Source organism: Erpetoichthys calabaricus, chromosome 3, assembly GCF_900747795.2.
Source record: "Erpetoichthys calabaricus chromosome 3, fErpCal1.3, whole genome shotgun sequence".
Taxonomy (NCBI): domain Eukaryota; kingdom Metazoa; phylum Chordata; class Cladistia; order Polypteriformes; family Polypteridae; genus Erpetoichthys; species Erpetoichthys calabaricus.
Genome location: NC_041396.2, coordinates 300,897,070 through 300,917,277, shown reverse-complemented (window position 1 = coordinate 300,917,277; position 20,208 = coordinate 300,897,070). Strand labels below are relative to the sequence as shown.

The window sequence follows — 20,208 nt, the reverse complement described above, 5'->3', positions numbered from 1 at the left end:
ATTAAAAAGTTCACCCAGTGAGACGCTGACAAGTGTGGTCAACCACTATTTGGCTTTTGTTCCAGCCTCCTCAGCCAGTCACTACTGGGATGCCCAAAGCCTGGCTCCATCGTTCCACCACCATCTCAGACATCTGCAGGACTACCCTTCAAGCCATTTGTTGCATCTGTTCCTACTATGCTCAACAGGAGTGACCCGCCCAAGGGCACTGTTCTTCTTGCTAACTGCAAGGCCTTCCATTTGCCTTAGGGCTCATTTATACTTCACGCTCAGAACGCGTATGCGCCCGCATCATGGCCGGCACGTGTTCTGAGCGTTCATTTGATGCGTCCTCTGAGCAGGGTCTCAGAACTTAACGCGACACGTGCGCGAGTTGCAGTACCAGCAAAAAGCCGGGGGGTGCAGTGTGCTAAAAGTTGGAATGTGACGTCAGAGTCTCTGTTTACTATCTACATGTGACAGAAAGCCGCTTTGCGGATCCTACAAGATCGGTGTGCGCGCTTCGATATTTGATAAATGGTTCGACGTGGTGAAGCAAAATGCCGACATACAGAAGTATTCATCGTGCTTTTATATTCAAGCGTCGCATATTCCTGATCGTAATGACACAATACGTTTTAAAATTCTCACATACCATCTTCTGTGCCATCTTTTTTTCCCAGGGCTTCCTGTACTCCTGACAGCAGCGAATCGCCAGCAATAGATCGCCACATTGAGCACATTAAATGTATGATATTCCAACTCTCTGCATATTTAGAATCCGTAGATTTATACTTGATATCACTTTCATGATGAAAAGCATTAAAGTATGTATATTACATTTTACAGATAAATTGGTAATTTCGTTTAAATACTGAATATTGTTAATAATTACACACATAGGGTGACACAGTGGAGGAGCGTTAGCGCTGCTGTCTTGCAGGGAGTCACGTCGCTGATATTCCCTGCCTGGAGTTTACACGTTTTCCTGCTGGGTTTCCTCAGTGTACTCCAGTTTCCTTCCAAAGATATGCAGATTTGGGTATTTGGTGCCGCTAAAATGACGCTAGTTATGTGTGTGCTTGTATTCACCTTGCGATGAGCCGAGGCATCGTCCAGGGATTGTTACTCACTCGTGCCCAATGCTTGCTGGAATGGACACATCCCTGGATTTAATCAATAAACATCCTTACCGAGATATTGCGGTAAGGTGTCATCTGAATTTAGTGGGTGTTCTAGGAAATTCACAACACAGAGAAGCCGAACATGTCCTCAGTATGATAATATCTCGCACTGCCACCTGGCGGATTCCTCCAGATTTATGTAAAGTACGTGCGCAAGTATAAACACTTCAACCCTTGCGTAGCAGGAGCGTCTGCTGCAGCATGCGTCGCGTCGTGTGAAGTATAACTCCGGCCTTACCCTCTGCCCACCACACCATCTCGCAGTCCCAAATTCTGCTGTCTTTCTCCACATATCCTTTCTTGATTTTTCTCGCTTTCTTATTTCTCTCCTCATTTCTCTATTTTTTTGTTTATCCTACTCAGGCTCCCTATATACTTTGTGAGAGTAATGAGTGCAGAACATTAAATGGGAGGCTAAGTGCTCTTACATGTTAACATCCAATCTGCCATTTTCCCCGCTGCACACACCGTGACATCATGGCTTTCCAGCAGCAAGCCACCCACACCATCCACTTGTGATCTGCACTGTTTTTTTTTATTAAAAATCCCACATCACCATGGACTCCTAACTCTCTTCACCACAATGAATAGCAATGCTTTTTTGGGAACTGTAGCTAGGAGAGAGCCTTGCTGCCGCATTTATTTTTATGTATATTTTTGAAGGATTGATGGATGTATGAATACATTTTTTATTTGTGGTTCACAACAATCTTACCTGGTTGAGTAATGAGTGGTATTTGTTAATGAGGAGCTTCATCTGTGGGAACTGTCAGAGAAGAGCTTCATTAAGGTGGGCTTTGGATCGTTTTGGAAGCCCTGCTCCCTAGCAACTGTTGACCCAGGTTAACATTTTGTTGTTGAGATTAACATTTATGCTTTTTCTTGGAGCACCTCTGTGCTCGTCAGTCTTTAACCCTCTAATCGGCTGAACATAGCATTGTGGAATTGTCAGTATACATTGAAACCTTGTGGGGTATTTTTTTATTTTTTTGCTTGTATGTTGATTGTGTATTTGTTGTTGTGGATGATTTATAAGATTTTGTTAACTTAATACATTTCATTCAGTATTACTGTGATAAACCATGTTTGAATATATCTTGCCTGGAGCAGAGGATAACTGGTTGCAGGGTTATTATATAGAACAAAGTCTGCTCCTTAACTTTTTTCAGTAACTTAACAGAGTCTCTTCATGTATCAACTGGGTGTCGGGTTCAAGTTACACATATGTGCAGTGTATTTTATATATACTGATGAAATTGGAAAAATCATTATTGATGGTGTGCTTTATGTAGAGTTTTAAAGTAAGGACATTATGAGGACTTTAGTTTATGATTTAAAAGCATGTTGATTTGCAATCCAGTTTTGAACTAAATTGGACCTTTCATTGCAGACTTTCAAGGCCTTATGGAATTTATTCATTCTCTTCCATTTAAGAGTTATTCTGATAACTTTTTGTAATATATAACTGCATGTGATTTTTTTTTTTTTTTTTTTTTTTTATCTACATCACTTAATGAGATGTCATAAGACAGACGTCATGCTGTACTCCAACTTTTGTGACTTTAATTAGCTTTTAACTAGACTTTTAGGTCAGTATCTTATTATCCCCCTTTTGATCAAATTTAACTAGCTTTTTGTGTTTCTCCTTAATCTGTCCCATTTGGGTCGACGTGGGAGGTGAAGAGCCAACCTCAGCAGCACAAAGTTCAAGGCTTAAAATAATCATGGACATTGTGCCAGTCACACACACCCCCCCATAATTGTACAGGTTTAATATGGAGTTGTAAGTTAAACTTCATCTGCTTATCTTTGTGGATGTAAGAGGTAAACTGGAACATCTGGGGGTGGGGGGAATCCACACAGATATGAGAAGAATGTGTATACTCTACAAGGACACTGACCAGGCACAGGAATTTTTCACAGTGCACAACTGCCTCTACTTATGTGGAAATATTGTGTACAGAGTGCTTTTTCTAGTTGTTTCCGCCATGGGGAAAGTATGTTACCTTCATGATAGTGATATACTGAACTTTGTTATAGATCTCCTATATCTTGTTGGAAGATAAGGGAGTTGCCTCTAAACTTTTTGCCAACTTAGTTTGTTGTGAACACAGTGTAATTAATGTACTGGTATGCTAGTCATGTAATTCAAGTCCAATGGAGCATGCATTCAGGATTAATTTTGTACACTATTCTTTCCTTGATAATTTGAGCTTACTTTGTCCTGTTCCAGGACACAGGATAGACCTTCAATTTTTAATTTTTTTTTTTTGGAGGCACTTCTAAGGAAACTTTTGTGAGACTTTCTAACTGTCCTAGATAAAACATCAAAAACACTGGCAATTGGCTTCAGGATGCAGCTCCTCCAGTCTTCTACAGTGTGTATGCCAGATTTTTCTCTTTCATTCTCTAGGGTGGAAAAAAAATGTTTCAAGAGTCTCCCTCTCCTATTATGGGTAATAAAGCATGCAGTCAATGGGTTGTAAAGCATCATGTTCACAATTTACCATGTGTCTGTAGTAACCGAAAAGTACTCTGCTGCCTTTACCAGGATACACACATCAATTTTATAGCTCTGGGGTAGCAGTTTTGAGGAAGCAAGTCAACAGAATGATGGTTTATGTAACATTGGTAACACTTTGTAGCTTTTCTTTTTGAGAAGATGTTTGTTTTTCCTGTGGGTTGTGTGTTTTTTTTTTTTTTTTTTTTTTTTGTAAAGAGTATTTTTTAGATGTACTTGTAGTATTATATAGCTTTGTATTAGACAAAAATATCTCTTGGATTAATTTTCCAGTCTTGCACATTGATGTAATTAGTGAATTACAACTTTTCATGAATGTTATTTGTAACATAATGGATAACAATTCAGTTTATTCCTGAATGGATATTAGGACCAGTAGTGGGCAACGCAGCTACCTCCCCAATCACACAAATACAAGTCCTAGGTGCAAACAAATGATTTATTGTGCAAATATCTTCACAAGTCATTCATAAGCACAAGCCCAGACACAATTCTTCCATTTCTTTCCTCCTTTCTCCCTTCTTGCCTCCAGGCAAATGTTGTCCTGCTCCTCTCCAGACTCTGACTCGCTTGTACTGAAGCAGGGCTGCTGCCTTTATCCATGACCCGGGAATACTTCCGGCGTCGCAACTACTGGAAGCACTGCTATAAATTACTGATCATTAATCCCATCACTGCGTCCTGGCAGCACACACAGAACCCATCAGAGTTACCCCATGGGACCTCAATTCCTAACATGCCCTGTGGATATCCGTAGAGGTACTGAAACCCAGGATGCTGCAATCTAATGTTCCAAGGAGTAAATAACCGGAGTACTTTGTCTTCTCCTGTCCTTCCATTGTACTGGCATCTCGGCTGATTAAGGGTCTTCTACCAGTTCCTTCTGGGATGCCAGCATATCCATTCCTGTTCATCACCTGGTTATTTGGTGGGCCGGCCTCCCATCCAGATAAGGCATCTTGAACTAACCTAGCCTGGGCACCAATCCACACCTGCCATCCATTGCAACGTACGCTGTTAGAATCCAGTGTGTGATTTGTAGTTAAAAATTTAAGGATTCATACACTGTAAAGACAGACTGAAACATAAAATATATATAAAGACCAGGGTGTCTTTGTTTATATTCCAGCTGTCCCAAAATGAACCATTTTGCAGGCAATTTACATTAGGCTTAATTGTATATTGAATCAGTAATGGGCAATCAAAACAATTACTTAAAGCTTTATGACAGAGATGCATCCAAAAACAAGTTTGCAACAGTATGTGTGCTCTTCTAAAATATTGTCAGCCTCGATTTAAATGTTGTGATCAGTGAGGCTACTCAAAAATTACTAAGCAGATTGTTTTGTTAAAGCGTACCAAAAAAAAAAAAAAAAGACCAAGTTTTTATACAGGCTTCATAATACAATGTACACCTTGGAGTATAGGTGTTACGGAACTTAAGAGGATGAAGGGGGGAGGGGGGTGCTAAAATTGCCTATCGGTGTAATTAGAAAATGGTGAATTAAATTAATAACTCTGCTATTCGATTGGACTTTTAGTTCTAATTATGATCCTTATCTTGCCAGTTCTGAATTAGATGAAGAGTAGTAAATGATGGGATTACGACAGTTCCGTTCCTAAAACATAGATGTAACCCGAATTATGGTATAAGTCGAAACACACCCTAGCCTAAGTCACTTACCTATCCTAACACATTTGAAATATCATAATCTAGAACATAAAAAACACAACTAAGCCGCAGAAAAAGGAAAAGAACATAAATATACTGTACACTGTACTGTAGTGTAGTAACATAAAAAAAATGAGTGTAAAAAAAAAAAAAAAATATTCCTTACCGTTATTCCTTCTTATCTCTTTACAATGTCTAATTTCACTTCCATCGTGATGGCTTTCCTCTTCTTCGAAGCACTACTATCTGAAGACTCTTACTTTCGTTTAGGAGCCATGATAAGGGCCAAAAAGTCACCAAGCAAAGCAACACAAATGGAACAGTTGTGCCGCGCGGAACCAAAATAGTTCGCCCACATAGTCTGTAAGTACGACGCTAACGGCGTAAGCCGAAACACTCGCTTCTCAATTTATTATTATTTTTTTTTTTTTTTAAGTTTTTATGGGAGTGAGCGTTGTAAAATGGAAACGTTGTATGTCCAGACGTTGTAACCCGAGGATACCCCGTAGTTCAAATACTTTGAACAAATGAATGGATATATGGCAATGAACGTTTAAGCTGTGTCAGAGAAACGTCTTCATTTAGATGCATTTGGCCAGCTTTGTGTTAAGACTTAAGTAAATCAAATTACCTTTAAATGTTCAATTATAAATTCCTCTTAGTGTCATCAGTGTATGAACACAATTTTATATTTATTCTTGGAGTTGAATTTCTTGAAGTCAACACATACAGAAAAGAGTTGGTCCTAAAACCAAACCATGATGGGACACCATGTGTGATCACAAACAGGAATGAGAGGGGTACTATAAAAGTTGTGTGCCAAGTATACAGCAAATCATTTTTAAGAACAGCATTGGCAGGCCAACTCTCAAGCCTGTGATACAGAACAGCTGCTGGAAGAGCTATTCTGAGTAAATGTGTATTAAAAATGTACATTCCCGCATCAGCGATTAGAAAATCATTTAAACACAAGTCAGTCGACACATAGAAGCATTTTTTTTAAATATATACAGTTTTCTCTAAAACTCCAACAATAAAAAGGTCAACTTGAAAATCTAATTATCTGATTTAGATGTGAATATTTTCTTTAATAGCATTCTTATGGTGGCTTCTTTGAAAGAGTTGGAGATGATGAAAATGGTAGATGGATTTTACAAGAAATGATTAGCAGCTGGGTCTAAAGAACAGGTAGTTGGTTTCAGTTTGTAAACAGAAATCAAACCTAAAAATCTTGTCATCTTTTCAAATTTATTAAGGGTTGTGAGGTGGAATCTGAGACCTGAAAAAGGTTGAGGGCAAGGGCCTTTATTAATCTGCCCAGAAGAGGCTCACCACTGGTCAGCCAGCCCCAACTATAGTCGTGGCCAAAAGTGTTGAGAATGACTCAAGTGTTGGTTTTCACAAAGTTTACTGCTTTAGTGTGTTTAGGTCTTTTTGTCAGATGTTTCTATGGTATTCTGAAGTAGAATTACAAGTATTTCATACATTTCAAAGGCTTTTATTGACAATTACATTCATTTTATGCACAGTCCATATTTGCAGTGTTGGCCCTTCTTTCTTTTTCACGACCTCTGCAAATCGCCCTGGCAGGCTGTCAGTCAACTTCTGGGCCAAATCCTGACTGATGGCAGCTGCCCATTCTTGCATAATCAATGCTTGGAGTTTGTCCGAATTTGTGGGGTATTGTTTGTTCACCCGCCTTCTCAATGGGATTAAGGTCTGGGGAGTTTCCTGGCCATGAACCCCAAATGTTTAGTTCCCCAAGCCACTTAGTTGTCATTTTTGCCTTATGGGCCCGGTGCACCATCATGCTGGACTGTTCATTATTGGTCACCAAATTGTTCTTGGATGGTTGGGAGAAGATGCTCTCGGAGGATGTTTGGGTCCCATTCTTTATTCATGGCTGTGTTTTTAGGCTAAATAGTGAGTGAGCCCACTGCCTTGGCTGACATGAATGGTCTCGGGATGCTTTACTGTTGGCATGACACAGGACTGATGGTAGCGCCATTCACCTTTTCTTTTTTCCGGATGCCCCAAACAATTGGAAAGCGGATTCATCAGAGAAAATGACTTTACCCCAGCAGTCCAATCCCAGAATATCAGTCTGTCCCTAATGGTTTTTTTTTGGATTTTTTGCTGCCCTTCTTGACACCCACCAAGCCATCCTCCACAAGTCTTCGCCTCCCCCACACTTGCCTGCTGCCATTCCTGATCAAGCTCTGCACTGGTGGTGCCTGCAGCTGAATCAAGTTTAGGAGAAGGTCCTGTCACTTGCTGGACTGTCTTGGGCGCCCTAAAGCCTTCTTTATAACAGCAGTGGAAATGGGTTTTTAGGGATTAAGTTTATTTTCATGGCAAAGATGGACTTTGCAATTAATTGCAATTGCAATTCATCTGATAACTCTTCATAAGATTCGGGAGTCGATGCAAATTGCCATTGTAAAAGCTGAGGCAGCAAACTTTGTGAAAATTAATATTTGTGTCATTCTCAAAACTTTTGACCATGACTGTACTTCCTGCAAACTTCAGTCAGCCCAGACCCAAACATGGAGAACTGACTTTAAAAGGTTCAAAATGATAACGTCTAAAAATATATTAAAACAACCTACAAGAGAGGGTAACTGTAAAACTCTGGCTAGTAGACAAAAGGCTACAACGAATAGTTATAAAGAAGGACCTGCTAACAAAATAGAAAACATTTTGCAAAAAGAGTGAATAGGATATGCATAAAATTGCAATCCAAGGAGAACAAGCCCCAAATACACAGCAAGCAGTGATACCAGGGTAGCTCCGTCTCTTAGGGTACCACTCACAGGACATTAAGTAATGGAACCACAGTTAAACGAACAGTATGTAAAAATGACAAACCTAGCAGCAATGACATAAGATGAAAAATTATTATTTTGGTTAATTTGTAAACACAAGCCAGGAAAACACAACACTAAGGTGGTGAATGGTAGAAATGATATGTGATACAGAGCTGTTTTATCTGGAAGTTGGCAGCATAATCTATAATATTATTGTGTCTAGTCTATTATTAATGAAATAAGTAAATTGCAGACACGATTTTTTTTTTTTTTTTTTTTTTAATTTGATAACTTTGTGTAGACATGCGTATTTTACTCTGTTTAAGGACTGGTCTGAGCTCTTCTAAACAGACATGCTTTACAGTGTGAGAAGTGTACTGCTATGTTGTGGGACTTACAATAGGTGCTTTGTTTGGTTTGGTTTAAGAGATAATTTAACCATTGTAAAGGTCACCTCCCCCCTTTCCATACCTCAGTGGGGGAAGGAGCTTCTTTGTGTGAAACACTCCTCCATAATGCACCTTTGTGCAAAAGACTGTCGGAGTTGACACTGTACACCTACTTGCACATTCGCCACTCACAGCGCTCCCTAGCACATACACCATCCTCACAAAGCACTGATGGACAGAAGTCAGTATTACTTAAACACTCAAAATACTATATTATGATGCAATGGCCATTAGTTATACTATAGTTTAGGGCTGCAACTAATGATTATTTTGATAATCGATTAAACTGGCTATTATGTTGTTGATTAATTGATTTACTTGGATTGTTATAAAAAAATGCATTTGATACTAAACACAATGTGCATGAAATGAAACTTTTCACCAAATATTTTTATATAACATTTTGAAAAAAAATTTTTTTAATGAACTTGTACATATTTTAAACAACATTTTTTGTATAACATTTATATAATAATACATTGAAAATAAATAGTAATAAATAGAAATAAAGCACATAGTAACACTTCTGGCTCTGGTAGTGCAATGAACACACACACACACTTTCCTTAAAAACTAGGCCTGGGAAAGTTAACGTGTTCACTTTTGCCATTAATGTGACCTGTTTAATTGTCGCATCCAGGGCCGGCAATGAGGCAAACACCTAAGGCATTGCTTTGGTCAAGGTGGCATTTTCATTTAATTTTATATAAACATTACAAAACAATAATACTGTAATGATCTGACCAGAGGCTCAGAGGGCTATGGGGCTAAACCGCTACTGAGTACTGTGCTTGCAGAAGGTGCAGTGCAATATGCTAATGAAACACCTCAGTGGGATGAGGGGCCCCCTGAAGAAAGGGTGGAATGTGCTGGAAGGCAGCACTGGGGACAGAGAGATGGAGACTATAGTGTGCAGTAACGGCACGTTTGGGGATGAAAGAGCAGCACGGCATGCAGGAACAGCACAGAGTGACCGATCTAGTAGAGGGGAATGAGTCAAAGAGCGGTGTGCTTCGGGGTCCTGACACTAAAGCGAAAGACGAATGGTGTTAAGAGTTCAACAAGTCCTATGGCAAGTAGAAAAGTTGTGGCAGTTTAGCTAGGATGCAATCAATAAAAGCTCATCAGTTTCAGACTCTTGAAACATGTAGTAGTGTTTTTCCTTCTTGACTGTGGGTGTTACAATACAAATAAGTTTGTGTGTACCTAAAAAAAAATAAAAAAATTCTATACCTATCCAGTACCATATTTGTATGCTGCCTTTTAAAAAATGTTATGAAATGTAATTTTCATGTAAAGGTTTAACATTTCATATTACACGGTTCACAACAATAAGCCACATGACAATATACAGCACTGGGGTTCATTTTCTTGATTTATACATACTAACATAGGGGCAGGGAAGTTGGGGGAATGGGATGGGGAAAGGGTTTTATTGGCAGCCCTGGTGCAAAAAAGAAAAGTTGTAAAGGCAAAAAGTACACTACTCCCCCGCTTAATGACCCTCCCCCAATGTTTCTGATCAAATCAGTGTCGTTTCACATTAGTGTTCAATAAGTTACCTTTGAATGGCACTAAAACCCAAATAAGTTTCTACTACTTCTATATTTCACTCGCCGGTCTGCCAGGAATTTTGCATTGCTGACTGCCCTAATATAATGACAAAGTTCTGTGAAATAGAAGTGTAATGATTATCCCTGCCCATTATTCCAGTTTGTAGTATATTAGCTAATTTATGCAAAGAATGTAGCATGACCATCCAAGTAATGCACAGTGTCAGTTTTTAAGTGAGATAGCAGCTACAGAGATCTTTTTTAGCGTGTTGGAAAGCACTGCTCTACCTACACCTTTGCTCCCAACATTTTTTTTTTTCTTATGGTGGCACTCTTTTTGTAACCCAAAAAAATCCCTATTCACACCACGATTCTACCAACCAAAAAAGCACTAAATTTATACACATGATAAACTGTCCGAAGGGGTTGGGATGGGGCAGCAAAAAAAGCAGCTAAGAGATTGCCATTCATAGACACAGCACTTAGTGAGCACTTTGAATGCCACTTTGGCCTCTTATACAAGCGGTCCTGTCTCTGCCTCACTCTTCTGACCAGGGGTCAGAGGCAACTAGTATGCCTACTGGCCCTCGGCTCTGTGAGACTCACTGGTGAACATACACCCAGGCAGGTGGATCCCCAACACGTCTCCTGCCTTCTAAAGTATTCGAAGTGCAGTGTCTACAAAATGGCGATCATGGAGCCGCTTTTATGTCAGCTTGTCCAGGTAGATTCATCCTTCTTGGACAGGTCTCGAGTACCTGAAGATTGTGTCTCACTCAAGTCTGGACCCAGGGACACTACACTGTTATTTCCACAGCGCACCAGTGGGAAAACAATTGTGTAGAGCAGGGGTCCCCAACTCCGGTCCTGGAGGGCCCAGTGGCTGCAGGTTTTCATTTTAACTCTTTTGTTATTTAATGCTTTCTTTCTGCTGCTAATTTCTTTTGAATTAATTTTCATTGACTTTTTTTTTTTTTTTTTAAAAAGGTTTGTTCTCCTGAATGTCTTGATCGTTGCTCTGAATTGCTTAATTTCTTTCCTTAAATGGCACCCAAACAAAAATGAAATGTGAATTCAGTGAGCCAACAGGAGACCAACTAAGTCAGGGCCTCAAACTCCAATCAATTTCCCTCCAATCAGTGTATTCATTAGGCGCCAGTTCTTGGTGTTAATAAAACCCGTTCTTTAATTCAATGGCTTGTTGCTGCTCTCATTGTGCAATAGCAGACATTTCCAAAATTGCTGATTTTTCTCTTTTCTAAGAGCACCGCTAAAATCTTTTGGGGATTTGAGCAGATCAAAATTCTTGAGACTTTCACCTTTCTTTATTTTCAGATATTGTATGATCAACAATGTTAGTCATGTTTTGGTTCATTTTGTATCTCATTATTATTTGGCTGCTAGTTAAGGAAAAAGAAACAATGGGTCTGTGTCATCAAGAGCAAGTCAAATAAAATTAATTCAAAAGAAGTTAATTAGGACCAAAAACAAGTCTCTGATTATGAAAAGGATTAGAATGAAAACCTGCAACCATTGTGCCCTCCAGGACTGGAGTTGTGGACCCCTGGTGTAGAGTATAATTATCAAGTCTCGTTGAAGGTGATGGACAATTCAGGTTAGGATTTGCAGAGTTTTCATGTATGCCTATTTAAAAGATGCTTAGTTCAATGAAATTGGTCTTCAGCAGTGCATTCAATGTCGACAGTCTTTGACACGTCTATGTCTTGTATTCTATGCCAATCTGACGATTAAGACCTTGGCCTTGTTTATTGCCTTCTTTTAAACTTGCCTTTTAGGAAGGCATTCAAGTTCAGGTTGTACTTGCTCAAGTAGTATTTTGTTAAAAGTTCAGGTTTAAGGTCATTGTTCAAGTTTAAACTAAGCCATTAATTTTGTGTTGATTCTACATTAAGTTTGTGATTCAGTGTTTATTTACTTCTTATAATTACATTTTTTAATGTTGGATGCAACTAATCAGTTAATTACATATGTTTGTGATTTTAATTGGTCCATTTTTTTTAAATCGATTCCCAGCCCTATTAAAAAAACTAACTATTTTCAATCATCAATCATTAGACCAACACTTCAATATTAAACATGCAATTTAAGTTTTATTTATTTTTTTGTTTTTCCAGTTTCTGTTAAATAGATGGTTTACTGGCAGAACATCATGTCAATATCTGACTATCATAATATTCCACCACAGAACAGAAGAATCTGTTGCACCATCATGACTTTGATTCTTTTTGTAATTATGTAGTAATGTTTGAAATTAGTTTAGCACAATGAACATTGTTGTCACATGTTGGGGAAATGTCCAGACTATTTTCCTTTTGCAGCAAAACAAGTGGTTTCATTTGTGTGAGACTCTGTTCTTCCTTTGCTATGTAATATGCAGAGTGTATTTTAACTCAAAGTTCATATCTTTCTGCTTCACCATTCGTCATTTTTGTGTCTGGAAACCTTGCACCACCGCTGATTCTTTGGCACATTTGCTTGCAGCCTACTGCATGTCATTTGCCGTCGGGAGTGTGCTGTTAGATTTTCACGTTTTGAAACTGTGTGATCCTGCCACAAAATCTGTTTTACCAGCTAAACTAGGCTTGCTGCAAACAATACTTGCACATTTGTCGCATCTTCCTCCAGATTGTATAAAAGCTAGTTGAAGTCCGATAGCCAACTAGTCTGAAAATTTTGCCTTTCCACCTCGCTCCGATATTTTGCATCGGAATGAGTAATACGCCTTTCAGTTGCGTTTGAAATACTGTGGGATTCACTGCTGCATTCTTGTGGAGTTTTTGATTTCCTTTGTACATGAGACTGAAAAAAAGTTTTCTGCTTAGACAAGGACTTAATGTTTCTTCGCAGCCATTTTTTGTAAACACGTAACACGCGAACGTTATGTTTTTGCAAGTGTGTAATGCAACACCATAATTTAGTGGAGAGATTTTGAAAAAGAAAAAAAAAACCAAATATGGTATGTGAAAATCTGAACGTTTACTAGCTAATGGCTAATTATTTTTTATATTTATATGTCGCTTATCATAAAATTCTGTCACATATGATAGTGTTTTATTTGCATTGTAGAATGCTGAACTATGACTCGAATTATTCCTCACTTCAAACCAAAAGTCATGTAATTATGCCTAACCTCGGAACCATTGCGTTCATTTTTATCTGTGTGAAGTAACATTCAGTTTACTGGGATGACACCAAGTCTTCTCATCCACAAAGCCTGTAACTGTGTGTTTCCTATTCAAATGTTTCTGCATCTCCGTTGGGTTCTTGTGCCATACGAGGTCAGACCTACACATCTTGCAACTCGCAACCTTTTTTTTTTTTTTTCCCTTATCTGAATTCAGAGGGAGTTGCTCGCAAACTCTAAAGTTTTATGTCACACTGTCCATTCTGCCACTAGCTTACCGTTACCCTTTTTTTCAAGTGCGTTCACAACTGAATGAAGTAATGACGCAATTGCGTGGCATAATGTACTCTGCCCAGTAACGCAATCAACTAATTGACGAGGGACGTTCAAAAAGTTACCACAATTTTACATTTTCGTTGGAAACAGTGAAAGCAGGAGTAGTAGTAATTGGGCATTAAAAAGTTGGTATGACGCTGGGAAAATAGCATCGCAAAGGAAGGTGACTATGTAAAAATGTGATGTAATTAGTTTTTGAAATTCTTAATAAATAGTTTAAAAAAAAAAAAAAAAAAAAATGCGGAAACTGTGAACATCCCTCGTGATAATCGATTATGACGATTGATTGTTGCAGTCCTACTATAGTTGTTGCTAGTCTCACAACTTATTGGCAAACAGAAGAGCCATAAGCTATTAAATTATCTTAATACCATCATGCAAAGCATTTAAATGTTTAGGTATGCTTCCCAGAAGAATTTACAGCAGCAGTTAAGAAAGACCCAGGCTCCCAGGAGCACAGACTATCAATATTTATACTCCATTAACTTTCTCTCCTGCTCTTGAAGACGGATTGACAGAAGCTTCTGGTGTAACAATGATTACACTGTCATCTGTTTCTCTCTGAGAGAGTTGAATTGACTGTCTTCAGAAATTATGCTTTTGTGTTCCTCCATTACGTGGCTAAAATTGCTGTATCATATTTATATAGTTATAATAGAGGCAAACAATATTGTGTCTTTTCCTTCTTTTAATGCCTTGACATTGCTCCCATCCATATCCCATGGACAGTGTGACTTGTTTGTTAATCCCCAAGGATGTTGAGATTGACTGCTTCTTAACTTCTTCAGATAAACAAGTGTGTACTCAAGTTATTACTTTGTGCCTGCAGTCTTTTTTTGTGGATTTGCCTCCTGCTGCTTATGTCACTTCTTGGTTTATGCGAAGTAAAAAAGCCAGACAGCATTGCTTGTTTGTACTGCCCCACACCTCCTCTAGTCAAACATGAAATAGTAGTGCCTAACTGAATGCTTGATGCCAAAAACAAGTGCCCCATATTTTATCCACATTTAACTATCAACTACATATGACAACTTGTCTCAGGACTACAAAAAAAATGTTGCAGTGCTAGAAAAAGTCAACAGGAGAACAACTGGGCTGATTCCAGCACTAGATGGGGTGAGTCATGAGGAAAGATTAAATGAGTTGAACCTTTTCTGTTTAAGAAAAAAGGAGACTTAAGAGGTGACATGACTAAAGTGTTTAAAATTTTGAAAGTAATTTGTACAGTGGATAGAGACTGTTGTGTAAAATGATGTTCGCAAGAAGACAAGGGCACTCGAGTAAATTTTGTATGTCAGTAAGATTTCTTTACACAGAGAACTATAGACACATGAAATAAACTACCAAGTATAGTGTGGTAACAAGTCAGACTTTAGAGATACACAAAACTTGATGTTATTTTGGTGATATTAGGTAGATAGGATTTGTGAACTTTTCTGGGCCAAATGGCTTGTTCTTTACAAAAAATGTCTAATGTTCAAAGATCTAGGATCAGCCTTACACACCTACTTGTATCATACAGGCTTTGTCATCTAGTGCAGGGATTCCCAAACTCGATCCTGAGGACCCACTGTGGCTGCAAGTTTTTCTTCCAATGAGATTCATAATCCGTGACAACAATTGATAATACTGATCAAATTAAATTAGCTGTTTTTTTTTTTTTTTCCCCTCTTATTCTACATTGAGAAAAGCACCGCAGCATGAATTTTATATTTATAAGACATCAGGGCTCGGCTCTGAGCCCTTTCTTATTTGCAGTGGTGATGGACAGGTTGACAGACGAGATTAGACAGGAGTCCCCGTGGACTATGATGTTTGTCCATGATGTTTTAAGGATGTTAAGGATAGACCTGCCAGGGAAGAGGAAAAGAGGAAGGCCTGAGCAAAGTTTTATGGATGTGATGAGAGAGGACATGCAGGTGATGGGTGTAACAGAGCAAGATGATGAGGACAGAAAGATATCAAAGAAGATGATCTGCTGTGGCAACCCCTAACGGGAGCAGCCGAAAGAAGAAGACATTTAGAAATATTTCTATTTTTGCTATAGATTTAAATGCTTAACTCTCATTTATTGATTTCATTATATTTTGCCCTCTGTGCAGTTTGCTCCTTTCATTGTGCCTTTAATAATGACAATTAAAAATGAGCAGAGAGAGAGACACCCAGGCAAACAACATTGAATCATGAAAGGCTGCAACTACTTTAGTGTCAGATACACTAATTAGAAAATAATGGATTAAATAAGCAGGACACCTGGACAAGTAGAATGAAAATCTTGAGGAAAATGTTAAAAAGAAAGAAAAATACATTTTTCCTATATAACTACTTAGTACATTTTAATACCTTTTTTAAAAAACAAACTTAGTTTTCTAATTTCTATATTGTTCCCAAAACACAGGTTCTGGGAAATAACAGTTCACTTAATTAGTGCAGGAGTCCAGTTAAAACCAGAAACTGGTTGAAACAAAAACCTGCAGCCATAGTGGGTCCCCAGGGCCGAGTTTGGGAATCCCCGATCTAGTGTATTGTAGACATAAAAATTATACTGAAACCTACAAAACATCAACCTCCCATTGAAGTGGGAAATGATGAGGACATTGTTTTACAAAAGTTGGACCAAAAATGATACACCTAATCACAGTACATGTGATTGTTCAAATCCTGTCAGTTTGAAATAAAACGAATGTGATTGGTGATTAAACTTAACACACAGAAGTAAAGTTGCAAGGCATTTGTATATAAAAAAAAAAAAAAAAAAGCATGACGAGTTATGGCTGCTTTTACTGTCATGATAAATTGTTAATGTTGGATTTTCACAGGAAATCTGGACGTGTGATCACCTCAGGTGCCTTCTGCGTTAGTACTTGTGTGGAAGGAGCATATATTTTAAAACGGTTTTCTTGCCCAGTGCAGTTTTGGTATAATCTCTTTCCTCTGTCTGTGTTTTAGGAAGGATTCCGATGAAGCTGACTTGGTTCTGGCAAAAGAGGCCAACGTGAAATGTCCGCAGATTGTCATTGCATTCTATGAAGAGCGGCTGACATGGCACGAGGATGGAAATAAGAAAGACAAAGGGGCAGCTCTGTGAACACCTGAACTTAACAACTGACGAGGGGAGATGGGGGGGTGGGGGAGGGTTGCAGTCAGGATGAGAGGGCTGATGGACACAAAGCTCTGTCAGTCATCTTGAAGCAACTTTTACAAACATACTGCCCACATGAAACGTGTGGAACATACCATCCCACCCACCACCATCCCCAACCCCCCTCTGCAAACCCCCAAGCACTTGGGGCCTTCTCTCTTTTACTTTTCTGTGTTTTATTTCCTGATCAACCACAGGAAGAACTGGACACTCACCAGCGATGCAATCACTTTTCCCATGACTTGGGCCCAAGGGGACATGATGACCCACCCATTTCTCCAAGGCATTCCCTTATTTGTGTTCAGCACTGCCTATTTTGGTGACTGCTACTCTACTGCCACCTCCACCAAAAATGTAACAGCCACCCTGTCCGGCAGCATTCAGATCAGGTCTCTTGGTTTGGGAGAACTTTTTGTTTTCTGTTTGCTGCATTTTTTTTATTTTAGCTTTGAACGTCATTTTTGATGCCACCTACATTTGCTGCATTATCTTCAATTAGGAATGGAGGGAAGAAAAATCTGCCCAAATAAAGCCACGGAAAGCTAAAAGTAATTTTGGAAAAGGGGTACCCTTCACTTTCCCTTTTATATATAAAAAAATATATATTGAGGTGGGGTAAGATGCCCTATTTTTCAGATTAAGGTATAGTTTTTGCTTATAGTAAATTCAGAGAAATGGTGGTATTGGAAGGAGTTGAGCTCTGTTACAGCGTTTCACAGGTCAATTTGTTTTTGTAATTTGGTCAAAGCAAAGGCTTCACACTTGTTAAGTGTGTGGACATCTTAAATTTGCTGTATCTAGCAGTGAGTTGACCAATGTTGATAAGCCAGGTTTCGTTTCTGTTGGTTTGGTTCTCTTTAGTTGCAACTTCTTTTTTTTTTTTTTTTTTTTTTTTTGTTAGACTGAGAGTAAAGAATATAAAGTTTAATCATGAAAGGAGTGATTTCTCAAAAGTTGACAGATATTTGGGCATTGTGATTTAGTTGCATGTTTCCACTGGATTTACAGACACCCACTATGCGAAGAAGTGGTTGAATGTGCATCCTGTCATGTAACACTGTGGGCTCTGAAGTGCATGCTGAGCTGGAAAAAAAATTAAAAACCCTGCCAAATTTTCTTGGCAAAGTCTAATAGTAGAGGAAATTTACACTTTTCTGAAACCGTAACAATCATCATCACTGTTTGCATATGTTGGGAGTAGGAATGATCCCAGAGTGCCGATCAATTCCGTCCTTTGTAGTTTTTTCAAATCTACTGACTGAGTCGAAATGATGGGAAATAATATATAATGATTGCTGCTTTCACATCTTTTTTATATTTAAAAAAAGAAAAAAAAATGTTTCGGAAAATGGGTTGGTGGAGAGAAGAACCATGTCATGCATATCTACTGATAGGACAAATTTACTAGGGTTTGGAACATTCCTTGCTACAGTGTAGGATTCATTGTTAGTGTTGTTCACCTTCAGCCATGTTTTAGTTTTGCAGCTTTCAGTATGACTTTTGTTACCTGAAATTTCAGCATACAGGAAACATTTATTTTTGAGTGAAAATGGCATTGTCCGTAACTTGGAGACGTGAGTCTATACAGTGTGTTTGGTTAATATGGGAGTCCTCATAGTTATCAGGAGTGTACATAGTTAAAGCAGAAATATTTGTGTGAACTTCTCCGAGTGTATAATAGGGATAAATAACTTTTACTGGAGGGAAGCAATATACTGTGATTTGAGTGGCGGTGGATCTGACCAATTCTGTAGCTGGGAATACCCAATGCCAGAAAAACTTCCAGCAGGTACCTAAAATAAAAGTGTTGATGCTGGTGCTTTTGTTTTAGGCCGTGTAATTATTGGAGGCCACATTTTAGCACTGTGCTGTTAAAAGCAGACTGCTACCACAACCAATTTTCCTGTGTTTTTGGGTTCTCTTTTTGTACCCAAGGAAACAACTTGACTGTTTGCTTTTGTTAAACTTGTCACAGTTGCTTGTTCAATTAACCATTCTTCACAAAATGTTTTATTTCAACACTTCCTTGCTGTATTTCTCAAGTGTTCAGGCACATCCCTCCCCCCCCCCCCTTTTTTTTTTTTTAAAACCAATATATGACTAACATACATTGCAATTGAAAGAGCTGTATTAGAGATTGGGCATTTTTTTCTTTTCTACTCACTGTTACACTCCATACTTGCTGTTTTCTCCACACCCCCCTTTTATTTTAGGTTCCATGTGTAAAATTTCATCACCAATGCAGAGATTTATCAATAAGGAAGACAATACTGAGGAAAGAGAGAAACTAAAGAGAGAAATCTACTTGTACCTCCAGACTGCTGTTGACCTACTGTTATGTTCTGTACTGGCAGATATTGCCCTGAAGAGCGAATGCAACTTCAAAAAGTTTTATTTTAATGCTGAATTTCTTAAATCAAGACAATTGAATTCTATATAAGCGTCAGGGTGTTGAGCTGGCTTCTGCGTGGCCAAGCATACCCAGCGAAACAGGGTTTTAGAAACTTTTGATGTTGATTAGTGATCAATGTGCATTTAGCTGTCTGTGACTTAAGTATTTTTTCCCCCCTTCTATTCTTTTTGTTTTATCCTCTTTACTACCCAATTCCCTTTTTCCAAATGCGATCACCTTCTTGACTTTTAAGTCTTAAGTATTTGAACGTTTTAAAATATGATGAGCAGTGTTTTGTGTATAAACAAAAATTTTTAAAATCATGCCATTGGAAGTGTTCATGTTTTAAGAGGTTAAAGGAAAATAACTGAAGAGAACCTGCTCTGCACTTTTTATTTTATATGTTCTTGTATCAAATCTAGTAAAGTTAGTTTTCAACATTCTAAGGCGTTGTGTCCTTTTTATTTCTAAACTCTTAATAACAGGTGGGGTGGGGATGGGGCAAACTTTGGCGAGGCGACTTCATTAATAAATGTGTTTAGCAGTTGTTTGAGCTTGTATAATGAGTCAACCCTTTAAGGTGGATATTGACTTAGTGTCTTATTTTTTGATCAACTAAAACTGGCCAAGACTTGTACTAAAAAAAACATTTTGTCAAAAACAAAGTTGGGGAACAAATAAGGTTTTTTTTTTTTTTTTTTTTAGTTAAAGAATAGTTTTATGTTTTAACAGTCCTTTATCTATGGCAATGTATTATTATGATTGGCATAAAGTATATAATGTGGAGCTATTTGAAAAAATCAGTGGCATTTTAATTTTTCCTCAAATACAGAGAACTTTTCTCATGCTTTTATAATATGATTTTTTTTTTTTATTTTAAATAGTGCCGTCTACAAGATTGTCTTTCCAGAGTTTTCCAATTGTTAAAGCACCACCAAAAAAATGAACCTGGTGAGTATCGCGAACAAGTGGCAACTTGTTAATATTTCCACATTTTGGATGGGGAGAATCCCCCTTTTTTCCCCCCC

General features: G+C 38.3%; 1 protein-coding gene across 1 annotated transcript in view; it reads left to right on the top strand.

The window, feature by feature from the left end:
• The window catches only part of cbx5 (chromobox homolog 5 (HP1 alpha homolog, Drosophila)), an 85,739-nt gene extending 66,117 nt beyond the window's left edge, over window positions 1–19,622 (top strand). Inside the window, exon 6 of the mRNA XM_028798592.2 lies at window positions 16,596–19,622. Within this exon, the coding sequence (XP_028654425.1) occupies window positions 16,596–16,734 (139 nt within the window). The 3' untranslated portion in view covers window positions 16,735–19,622. The remainder of the gene's footprint in view (window positions 1–16,595) is intronic.
• Window positions 19,623–20,208: the final 586 nt, after the last annotated feature.